This window comes from Coffea arabica, chromosome 9c, assembly GCF_036785885.1.
Source record: "Coffea arabica cultivar ET-39 chromosome 9c, Coffea Arabica ET-39 HiFi, whole genome shotgun sequence".
In the NCBI taxonomy this organism is placed as follows: Eukaryota; Viridiplantae; Streptophyta; class Magnoliopsida; order Gentianales; family Rubiaceae; genus Coffea; species Coffea arabica.
In genome coordinates, this window is record NC_092326.1 from 1,193,845 (window position 1) to 1,204,693 (window position 10,849).

At 39.7% G+C, this 10,849-nt stretch overlaps 3 protein-coding genes across 3 annotated transcripts; 2 read left to right on the forward strand and 1 right to left on the reverse strand.

The window, feature by feature from the left end:
- The first annotated feature begins 4,377 nt into the window (after positions 1-4,377).
- Positions 4,378-5,607, forward strand: LOC140014412 (uncharacterized). The gene has a single exon (XM_072065269.1). The coding sequence runs from the start codon at positions 4,378-4,380 to the stop codon at positions 5,605-5,607; it is 1,230 nt and encodes a 409-aa protein (XP_071921370.1).
- Positions 5,608-5,613: 6 nt separating this feature from the next.
- Positions 5,614-6,204, forward strand: LOC140014413 (uncharacterized mitochondrial protein AtMg00860-like). The gene has a single exon (XM_072065270.1). It carries the CDS (start codon positions 5,614-5,616, stop codon positions 6,202-6,204), a length of 591 nt encoding a protein of 196 aa, XP_071921371.1.
- A 2,337-nt stretch (positions 6,205-8,541) lies between these two features.
- LOC140014415 (uncharacterized) lies at positions 8,542-9,791 on the reverse strand. The gene is made up of 2 exons (XM_072065272.1): positions 9,676-9,791; positions 8,542-9,313 (listed from the first exon to the last, which is right to left on the reverse strand). Exons 1-2 carry the CDS (start codon positions 9,789-9,791, stop codon positions 8,542-8,544), a joined length of 888 nt encoding a protein of 295 aa, XP_071921373.1.
- Positions 9,792-10,849: the final 1,058 nt, after the last annotated feature.

Here is a 10,849-nt window from a genome sequence, read left to right on the forward strand (position 1 = left end):
AAACTTAAATCATGGACAAGAGCGAAAACCACCCAAAGTTAGCAGCTCACATTACTTCAGTTTCACGGGAGAAACTGATACACCATATACATAAGCTCCCCATCAAAAGATACAAAGCACAGCTTTAAGAAAGAACAAAGGAGCATCCAAAACTTCGGGTTCCTAAAATTTCCTAAAGGTTTCTGGGCTCCGGCAGACCGAAGCTTTCTTTGCTCCCACAAAGCAAGCTCTTTCTGCTGCAACAATTGCAGCTCAAACCCAAACAGATTCAGCAGCCAAACCGACATTAACTTTCATAAACTCATAATCAAAATGCCATGTTGTACATACAAGAGGATAAGAGCTAACAAAGTGAAAGTTTGCAAATTCTAATTCATTCAAAAGGTCTCCACCAGTTCTGAATTTACCTATGGGAGTTCACTTAACAAGTTAACACTCACACTTGGTCGGCATTAGGAAAAGGAAAACAGCAGTGAAAGTCTTGTTTCATGGTAAAGCAAGTCAAAATCTCTCAAACGGGCTCTTAAGCAAAACTCCACAGAAACGTAAGAAAATAGTTACTTAAACAAGTGAACGAACAGGAGCACAACAGAAGGTAGCAGGCTTACTGATTGCTATTTTAAATCGTAGCATACTCATATATGAGATTATTATCAAACAACAAACCAACCAAAAAGGAAATTCAAACCATTCCAGAAACTTCAACAATTCAAAAGATCAAAATTTTTATTGCTGCAATAGAGAATAGGGCTCTAATCTGTCTACATTGCTGCAGCAGGACAAGGAGCACCGTCCTTGTTGCAGCAACTCTCAGCTACTGGAATTGCTCGCATAACAGCGAGGGAATGGGAAAAGAGGACAGTGTGCCTTTAGTTCAAGGCTAATGACTTTCTAAACACAGCCCTGATAGCTGATATGTTCATAGTATCCCACTCCAGTTGCAAACGAAAACAAGATTATCAAATGAAACCACAACTTTAGCAATCCCAGAAAGAAAAGATTGCTGCAACAAGCCGATAACTTCGAGCTTGTCGCAGCGCATCCTTCGATTGGACTCCAAAGGCCCTAACAGACCCAGGTTATGCAAATAAGGACCAAAGATGTAGTCTTTGGCTTACCAGATTGGAGAAAGTTAAAACCTTTGGATCAAACAACAAACACAGCATCACATCAAATGCTATCTCAGCGACCGAAAGGCCAAAAAAGATTAAAAAAAAAGTACCGAAAACAGTTGCAACAAGCAAAAGGTTTCATCTTGTTGCAGGGGTTCTAACAAAACCATTAATCACTACCACAAGTAAAGGAATGGAACGTTGAAACAGGAAATTTATGTGATTTTTCTGATTTTGGCCTGTCAAAACATAAGAGGGCAACCATAAACATCCAACGAAAGACCTCATGGGTTCATCATAGACTGTACCAAGAACCTTAAAATCATAAGTATGGCAAGGCTACCTCGTCATCGTCAAACAGATAGATAAGAAGTAACATACCTGGACAGCAAAAAGGAAGCGGATTGGAAAGATCTTTAGCGGACAGAGTTGCCCTTCAACGATGATGGAAACGGATGATGGAAAGCGATGGTTTTCTCCTTCACTCGCTGCTTTCCCTTTCCTTTTGCTTAGAATTTCTCAGCCTTACTCTCGGCTCTCTCGGTTTCTCTTCTTAGTTTTTCCTTCTTGTTTCAGTCTTTTTCCTCTCAGCTCCAACACCTTGCTCCCCTGTGCTTCCTTGACATAAATAGAGGGGGCAAAAGATTGGAAAAAAAAAGGAGAAAAGCAAATGTAGTAGGGATTTGGAAAAATTGGGAAAAATGTAGTAGAATATTAGGGATTTGGAAAAATTGGGGAAAATGTATAGGAAGCTTTGTTTCAGCTTAGTGCAGAAGCTTGTTTGTGTTTCAGACCAAGTGTTCCGTTGCTTTTGTTTTCAGAATGTGTTCCGCTGCTTTGGTCTTTGCTTTGCTTTGGATATTGTTTTTGTTGCGCGGCACTTTCCTATGATTTGATCAAAATTTTGACTTCACTCATTTTCCCCCCATTTGATACCAAAAATCATGTTTTTTTTCTGGATTTGTAATATGGTTTGAACCATAGATTTTAATGCTATAGTATTATTCTTTATTTTTTTAGCAAAAAATAAAAATTTTCATCAACATAGGTGGCAAAATTTGTTAATTTCATATAATTGAAAATGTACTTTTATAATTTGCTAATATTTTATACTAATTTCTTATAATTGCAGCACTAAAGAACATCATGTAATTCAAAATAATTAAACTCAAATTATATCGTTATAACATAGTTTCAATAAAAATAATCATTTTCCCAACATTTGAGACCAATCATCATGCTTTTTTTTATTTTTAATTTGGTTTGAAGCATAAATTTTATTGCTATAGTATTATTCTTTATTTTTTAGTACAAAAACACAAATTTTCATCAATATAGGTGGCAAAATTTGTTAATTACATATAAGTGAAAATATACTTTTGTTCTTTTTCAAACATTTATTTTAATGTTTAATTTTGTTTAAAACTATTGTACTAGTATAGATTTGCAAAACAAAACTTAAGTTCTCAATAGTTAAAAAATTCATTACAGAGAAAACACAAAGTAGTAGTTGCAAAATGTGTATAAATTACAGATATTTTAATGTGTATAAATTACAGTTTATTTTAATGTTTAATTTTGTTTGAAACTATTTTACTAGTATAGATTTGCAAGACATAGATTTATGGGTAATTTCTTTTTTTTTTTTGCTTTCACATATTTAATTTATGTTAAATACAAAACCTACCAATTTCCCTCTCTTAAAAATATTAGTGCAACACTTTTTGAATTTTACTTACAAACATTTATGTATTTAATATAAATTAAATGATTCAGAGTGAAATGCACATAAAGAGCAGAATATTTGTTCATGTAATGGAGGAAACCCACAAAGAGTTGGTACTTTATGGGCCATTTCTTTTTTTAAAAAAATTTAATTTATATTGAAAAGATAACCTACCAGTTTTCGTTTTGTAAGAAATCAGTGTAACACTTTTTGAATTTTACTTACAAACATTTATAAATTTATCATAAATTATATGTTTGAGAGTAAAATGCCCATAAAAAGTTGGTACTTTGAATAGATAATGCTCATTTGCCCATAAACTACACTCCCTGAAGGCTATTTTGTTAATTACTTTGTAGTACTTTGTTATTCCTTTGCTAATACTACTTGGCATGTAGTACAAAGGATAAATCTGGCATAAATTTCTTATTCCATTGATAAAAAGACCTGCCTGCTTTATAACTATTGTAATGAAAGATATATCTTTAGAGTTTATAACAAATTATTACTTAAGTTTGAGAAAATTATAAAATATTTATGCATAGTTTATCAAGATACCATTCGCAATTTCCTAATAAAAAAATAGGGGCTAAATTGTAAAAGCTAGGGTGCCATAATAGAAATAATAAAATTGGCGTATTACATATGGGTGTTAAATTGCAAAAGTTAGAGTGCCATAGTAGAATTAATGAAATTAGTGAATTACATATGGGGCTAAATTACAAAAGTTAGGGAGTAATAATAGAATTAAAAAAATCGGTGTACTACATATGGGACTAAATTGTAAAAGTTAAGGTATCATAATGGAATTTTTTACAACATTTGGGGCTAAATCGCAAAAGTTAGGGTGGCACAGTAGAATTAATGAAAGTGACTTAGAAATAAGTACTTTAAACAGTGACGATTAATTCTTGTCACTAAATCTGAATCGGTAGAGTGACAGTGACGATATTAGAAGTTGTCACTATATAGATCATTTTAGTGACAACTTTTTCAAGGTCATCACTGAAGACTTAGTTGCTTTGAGCAATTATGACAACTTTCCTTGTCGTCACTAAACAACTACTTTTTGTGACGACTTTTGTCGTCACTAAAAATGTTGTCACTAATGAACATATTTCTTGCGGTGTAGTTTGTGACGAAAATAACGGGTCGTCACTAAACATTTAGTTGCTTTGATGCAATTGTGACAACTTTAGGTGTTGCGACTAAAGAAGTACCTTTTGTGACGACTTATTGTCATCACTAAAAATTGTTGTCACTAATAAATTTTTTTTTATAGTGATCAGTGACGACAACTAAAAGTCGTCTGTAAATAGTCCAAGCAATAGTGATGATGTTCTTAATGTCGTCACTATTGTGTGTTCTAAACACTCCCGCACTCTTGCTAAATCTTGTCGGGAATTTACTAGTGACGACTTTTCTAGTCGTCACAAATGAGTTGGCTCCCATTAGAGGTTTGTGACGAGTTAGAAAGTCGTCAATAAAGGATCCACTTTTGTGACAACTTTTTTTCGTCACAGATAAAAGTTGTCACTGATGACCAATTTTCTTGTAGTGACCTTGGGGCATGTTTGCAAACAAGCTCATGCACATCTACTGTTGACTGAGGAAGCTGAAGACGTGGAGGAGAGTAGGGAACAGGAAGAGGAAGTTTTCTGTGACTGCATTAATGGGGGTCTAGCAGGGGAACACATAGAAGTATCAATTCATGCCTTGGCTGGAGGAGCAAGGCACAAAACTATAAGGTTGAAGGGTCATGTTAAGGGGAGGCAAGTCACTGCACTGATTGATAGTGGCAGTACCCATTGCTTCTTGGATGAGCAGTTGGCAAAGGAATTAAAACTGTGTTCACAGGGGCCAACCTTGGTAGTCAATGTGGCTAATGGTGAAAGGGTGGAGTCCAAAGGACTGGATAAGCCTTTGCAGTGGGAAATGCAGGGGCATCAGTTCCAACATACCTTCAACACTCTAAGGTTGGGGGGATGCGACATGATATTGGGAGTGGACTGGTTGGCCAAACACAGCCCTATAGAGTTCAATTTCATGGAGCTCAGTATGAGGATCCTCAAGGGGAAGCAAGAAATAACACTGATGGGAGAAGACATCAGCACCAAGTTGGAGATGTTCAAAGGAGGCAGGCTAGTAAAATGGCTAAGGAAGCAGGAATATGGGGTGGTAGCACAACTAGTGACCGTGGGGAAGGAAGAAAATCTAGGACAGATACCCATTGAAATCAGTCATGTGCTAGATCAATACAAGGATGTCTTTGAAGAGCCAAAAGGAATGCCTCCAACCAGGAGCCATGATCACCAGATTGTCCTCAAGGATGGGGCCAGGCCCTTCCAGGTGAGGCCATACAGGTGCCCCTACGTGCAGAAGTCTGAAATTGAGAAGTTAGTGAAAGAAATGCTAGAACTGGGCATCATACAACCCAGCAGTAGCCCATTTGCTTCACCAGTGCTACTGGTTAAGAAAAAAGATGGGACATGGAGATTCTGTGTGGACTACAGGCAGCTGAATGAGCTAACAGTGAAAAACAAATTCCCCATGCCTCTGATTGAAGAATTAATAGATGAACTGCATGGGGCCAAGTACTTCACAAAAATGGACCTGAGAGCAGGATACTTTCAAATCAGGGTCAAAGTGGAGGACATACCAAAGACAGCTTTCAGGACTCATCAAGGACTCTGTGAGTTCAAGGTCATGCCATTTGGCTTGACCAATGCACCCGCAACCTTCCAGAGCCTAATGAATCAGGTCTTTTAGGAGCAGATGAGGAAACATGTGCTGGTGTTCTTTGATGATATCCTGGTCTACAGCCCCACACTGGAGACACATGTGAAGCATGTAACTGAGGTAATGAGTATTCTGAGGCAGCATCAATTGTTTGCAAAAATGAGTAAATGTTCTTTTGCGCAGCTACAGGTGGAATATTTGGGTCACATAATATCAGCAGAGGGGGTGCAGGCTAATCCTGAGAAGATAGAAGGCATGAAAAACTGGCCGAGACCAACCAACATCAAACAGCTAAGGGGATTTCTAGGCCTAACAGGGTACTACAGGAGATTTGTCAAAGGGTACGGGGCTATGGCCAGGCCCTTGACAGACCTGCTCAAGAAGGACAACTTCAACTGGAGTGAGGACACAGAGCAGGCCTTCCAACAACTAAAAGGGGCCATGTGTAGCACCCCAGTCTTAGCAGTACCTGACTTCTCACAGCCATTCATTATTGAGACTGATGCATGCTACACTGGTATAGGGGCTGTGCTAATGCAGAATAGAAGACCTATCTCCTACCTCAGTCAAGCTCTGGGACAGAAAAACATGGGTTATCAATCTACGAGAAGGAATTACTGGCATTAGTGACGGCTGTGACCAAATGGAGGCACTACTTGGAAGGACACCATTTCATTATACACACTGACCATCAAAGTCTGAAGTATCTCCTGGAGCAGAGGATCACTACCCCACTCCAACAGAAATGGCTCACTAAATTGTTGGGATTAAGCTACGAAATCCATTACAAAAAAGGTAGGGATAACCTGGCTGCTGATGCACTGTCTAGACAAGGCAGGGAAGAAACAGGGGAGTGCACGGCCATCTCATGTGCAGTGCCAACTTGGGTACAGGAGGTGATAGAGTTACCAGGGGGATGAATGGGTTCAGAAGACCACAGCTCTGGTGCTATTGACTCCCACACTAGCACCAGAATACTCATACCAGGATGGCATTCTCAGGTTCAAGAAGAGGCAGTAGTAGGAGGACAAGGTGATATCAGGAGGAAGTTAATTACTGCACTACACGATTCTCAAATTGGAGGACATTCAGGCATTCAAGCCAGCTATATGAGGGCCAAACAGCTATTTTACTGGCCAGGAATGTACCAGGAAATCAAGAAGGCAGTCCTGGAGTGTGATACCTGCAGAAAATGCAAAGATGAACATGTGGCTTACCCAGGATTGCTGCAGCCACTCCCTATTCCCCAGCACTCATAGAGCCATATTACTATGGATTTCGTGGAAGGCCTACCCCAATCAAAAGGAAGGAATACTATTATGGTGGTGGTAGATAGATTTACAAAATATGCACACTTTATCAGTTTATCCCATCCTTTTGATGCTCCAAAAGTGGCTAGACTCTTCATTGATTTCATCAGTAAACTACACGGTATCCCTCAAAGCATGCTTTCAGACAGGGACAGGATTTTTGTCAGTAAATTCTGGGAAGAATTATTCAGTTCGTTGGGGGCCAAATTGGACTACAGCACAGCTTATCACCCCCAGACTGATGGCCAGACTGAGAGGGTAAACCAGGTGCTGGAAATGTACCTCAGGTGCCTGACTCATATGGAACCAAAAAAGTGGAACCAGTGGTTATCTCTGGCAGAATGGTGGTACAACACTTCCCACCACACTGCCATCCAGATGACCCCTTTTGAGGCACTATATGGTTTTGCACCTCCACAATTGGCTCTGGGACCCTACCTGCAATCCAGGGTAGCTGCAGTAGGGGAATACCTCAGGGAGAGGCAACAAATGGACTACATACTGAAGCAGAATTTGAAGCAGGCTCAGGAGAGGATGAAGAGGTATGCTGATGAGAAGAGGAGTGAACGGGAATTCAGTAAAGGAGATTGGGTATATCTACGGTTGCAACCTTACAGACAGAGCTCTGTGGCTCTGAGAGGGAACACCAAACTATCAGCAAGGTACTTTGGTCCATACAGAATAGAGGAAAGGATAGGGAATGTAGCTTACAAACTGAATCTGCCAAGCTCTTCAAAGGTGCACCCTGTTTTCCATGTGTCGTTGCTCAAAAGAAAGGTGGGAGACAAGATCACCCCCACCCTCCAATTACCAGAAACAAATGAAAAGGGACACTGGAGGGTAGAGCCTATTGCCATACTGGATAGGAAAATGGTAAAGAAGAAAAATGCAGCTGTCACTCAGTGGCTAATCCACTGGTGGGGTACGGATCCTGCAGAAGCTACATGGGAAGATGCTGAGGAGATTGAAAGACAATTCCCTACCTTCCAACCTTGAGGACAAGGTTTGCTGTTGAGGGGGAGGTATTGTAATGAAGTAGTGAAATAACAGGGACCGGAGAAGTAAAGGCGTGAGGAGTCATCAAAGGAAAGCGCGATCAAATAGAGAGGAAAGAAGAGAAGACGTGTTTTGAAGAATTAAAACAGCAAGCAGGGCACGAAGTAAATAAAGGCGTGAAAACAAGAAGGGAAAAGGCGCAAGGAGTTCGCAAAGGCGTGAGCAAGGAAGCACGCTCATTCTGGGTTCACGACCTTCTTGCTGTAAGTGGACCAGTGAATCTAGAAGATTCACTCACACGCAATTTCTATGCCGTTAGCTAGTGGGAGAGTTAGTTAGAGTAGATTACTATATATATTACGATCATGCAATGGATTGGGACAAGAAATATTCCTGTATTGTGATCAGAAGGAGAATATCCTTTCTGTTTTCCTTTTCTTAAAAGTTTTCCTGCATTCTTACTCATCTTCTTCTCTTCCCGCCAATTCCTTTTCTGTAAGCAAGTTGAAGTTGTTCAATGAAAAATTGAGTTGTTCTTGACATTCATTCAGCTTGGGTGTAATTTGCGTTTCCATCAATCGAATACATAACGAGTACCTTCCTCACCAATTTCCATAATAGGTTCTGTACCACAACAGAAAATCACTGAGGGAGCAACCTATAATAACCACCTTAATGCTGGATTAGGTACCCTTAAAGCTCCCCATGCAAAAAACCTACCCCGCACAGCTGAATGTGGTCGGAAAATGCCAAGCGGCTTCTCGAAGAAGCCCCAAACCGAGTTTGCTATCTCACTACTCCCAAACAGGTGGTGGAGCGATTCCTCATCTGGTGATGAACAACAGACGCACTTAGACAGGCCTGCAACCCTAAACCGGCGGAGACACGTATCTACTAGAAGCTTATGACCCAACATCCTCCACATAAAAAATGAAATTTTTAGCGGCAGCCCCAGTCTCCAAAGAGCATCATACAGCCAGGATTTGTGAGGGAGGCCATCAATCACTGGAATAATCGAACTGAGCTCAAATTCACCTGAAGCCAATAGGTCCCAAAAAGGAGAATCCGGATCCTCCCCCGTTACCAACAATGTGTCTCTAGTAGCCTCCAAAATTTCCTGGCAACCCAACTGCTCGATACTAAGTGAATCCCATCGCCCCCTTACCCAGAACTCCCGTACCACTGCCATAGTAGCAAGCTCAGGGAACTTCCATGCCAGAGGTCCCCATCCAGCCCAGTTATCCCACAAGAAAGAGCAGCTGCCATTGGAAAGCTCCCACACCAGGTGTTCCTCAACCCTACCACGGGCCGCTAGCAGTATTTTCCACGAATGCGAGGCAGAAGGCCCCAGTGTCACCTGGTTCGGATGCAAGGCACCACAGTAACGTGCATGAAGGAAGTTTGCCCAGAGTGTTCCCTTCCTCCAGAACCTGTACCAGAACTTACACGCAAAAGCCTCCGTTAATGAAGAGAGTGAGCGAAACCCCAGGCCTTCCGCCTCTGTGGGACAACACAACTTATCCCATGCTACCCAATGATACCGACGACCCACGAATGATTCCCCCCACAGAAAGTCAGCAAAAATTTTCTCAAGTTGGCTCTTGCTAGTGCCTAGTGAAATTGATGTTACTTTCTATATGCTTGTCGAAAAACTATAAAATTTGTACCATCCTAAACTATACTCAGGGTACTATTTTTTCTAAATGCATCATTTGGTGATTTAACTACGAGACAGTTTAAATTCACTTGTAAGTCAAGACATCTATAGATTCGTGTTCTACTTCTCCTTTACCCTTCAAAGAATACAATATTGTTCTCAAGATGGACCTTCAGACCATCTTCGCCAACACTCGGAATGTTTACCCTCAACAAACAACCACCCTTCACTGGACTATGCATTGCAGGCATCAATGGCCCTCCTATTTGAAATGGTTGGGGAGCCAACCTCTGTGTTGGTTTTTGTTTCAAAATAGAGTCCAATAATTGATAGGTACTGCATACCTAAAAATAAAAAAGTGGAACTCAACTATCGAAGGGTTAAATAGATTAACTATACCTATTCTTAATTTAGGGCCAATTTTGAAGTTTAATCGTCTTAATTCAACGTAATAGAGCAATTAAAAGTCCAAAAAAGGGAACCAATGTTGATACAATTCATAAATGGCTTCAAAGATAGCTAAAATATCTTATATTATCACACAAAAAAAGAAAAAAATCAAGATTGGTAGGAGTGTTCAGTGAAAAAACCTTCAATGAATGAACAATTACATAGTTTAATAAGCAATTACATACCTTCAATGAACGAACAAAGACAGCGATGGCAGCTGCAATGCAATTCAACCGAAAAAAAAACTCAAAAGAAAGGCTCGATTGAGAGATGTAAAAAGTTGGAGAGGGGTTTTGAAGACAGAGAGCTGCAAGGCTCTAATGAGAGAGAGAGAGAGAGGTTTGGTGAGAAGAAGGAGGAGTTCTGATCGATGAGATAGGGGAGACAGATGTTCCATAATTTCAAGAATGGAAAAAGTTTTAGGCGCCTGAAAATTGCGCCAAAAAAGGAACGACGTCGCTTTTTTATTATTATTATTTTTTGGATCCTTTGAGATATCTCACATAGACTCAACTGTCATAATAGGAATTCTAAAGAGATACACTTCTATTTTTAAATAAAATAAAATAAAAAATAGTTAGAGTATACATTGTTGGATTGATACTAAGTGTCGTGATAGAAATGTTATAAGGATATATGTAAGTAAGCGTCACTATAGGTATGCCAAGAAAGTCTTTTTTATTGTAGTGTATGTTGCCACGTAAGATTGATATTATTTGATAATTGTTGGAGTTAATGAAACTAATTGGACAAACTGTTGCAAAAGAGTGTAGTTTTCAAATTCATGTTGCGGTAAAACTAAGGTGGCAACTAAATTGATAGAAGTGGACTTGGCATTGACTATGTAATTCTTCTATGG

What these genes read in the sequence shown, in the direction of transcription:
- LOC140014412 (XM_072065269.1), top strand. Translation starts at nt 4,378, where the DNA reads ATGACCAATTTTCTTGTAGTGACCTTGGGGCATGTTTGCAAACAAGCT.
- LOC140014413 (XM_072065270.1), top strand. Translation starts at nt 5,614, where the DNA reads ATGAGGAAACATGTGCTGGTGTTCTTTGATGATATCCTGGTCTACAGC.
- LOC140014415 (XM_072065272.1), bottom strand. Translation starts at nt 9,791, where the DNA reads ATGCCTGCAATGCATAGTCCAGTGAAGGGTGGTTGTTTGTTGAGGGTA. An exon ending in AATATTGTATTCTTTGAAGG is followed by an intron (nt 9,314 to 9,675) that starts GTAAAGGAGAAG and finishes GTTCTGGTACAG; the next exon opens with GTTCTGGAGGAAGGGAACAC.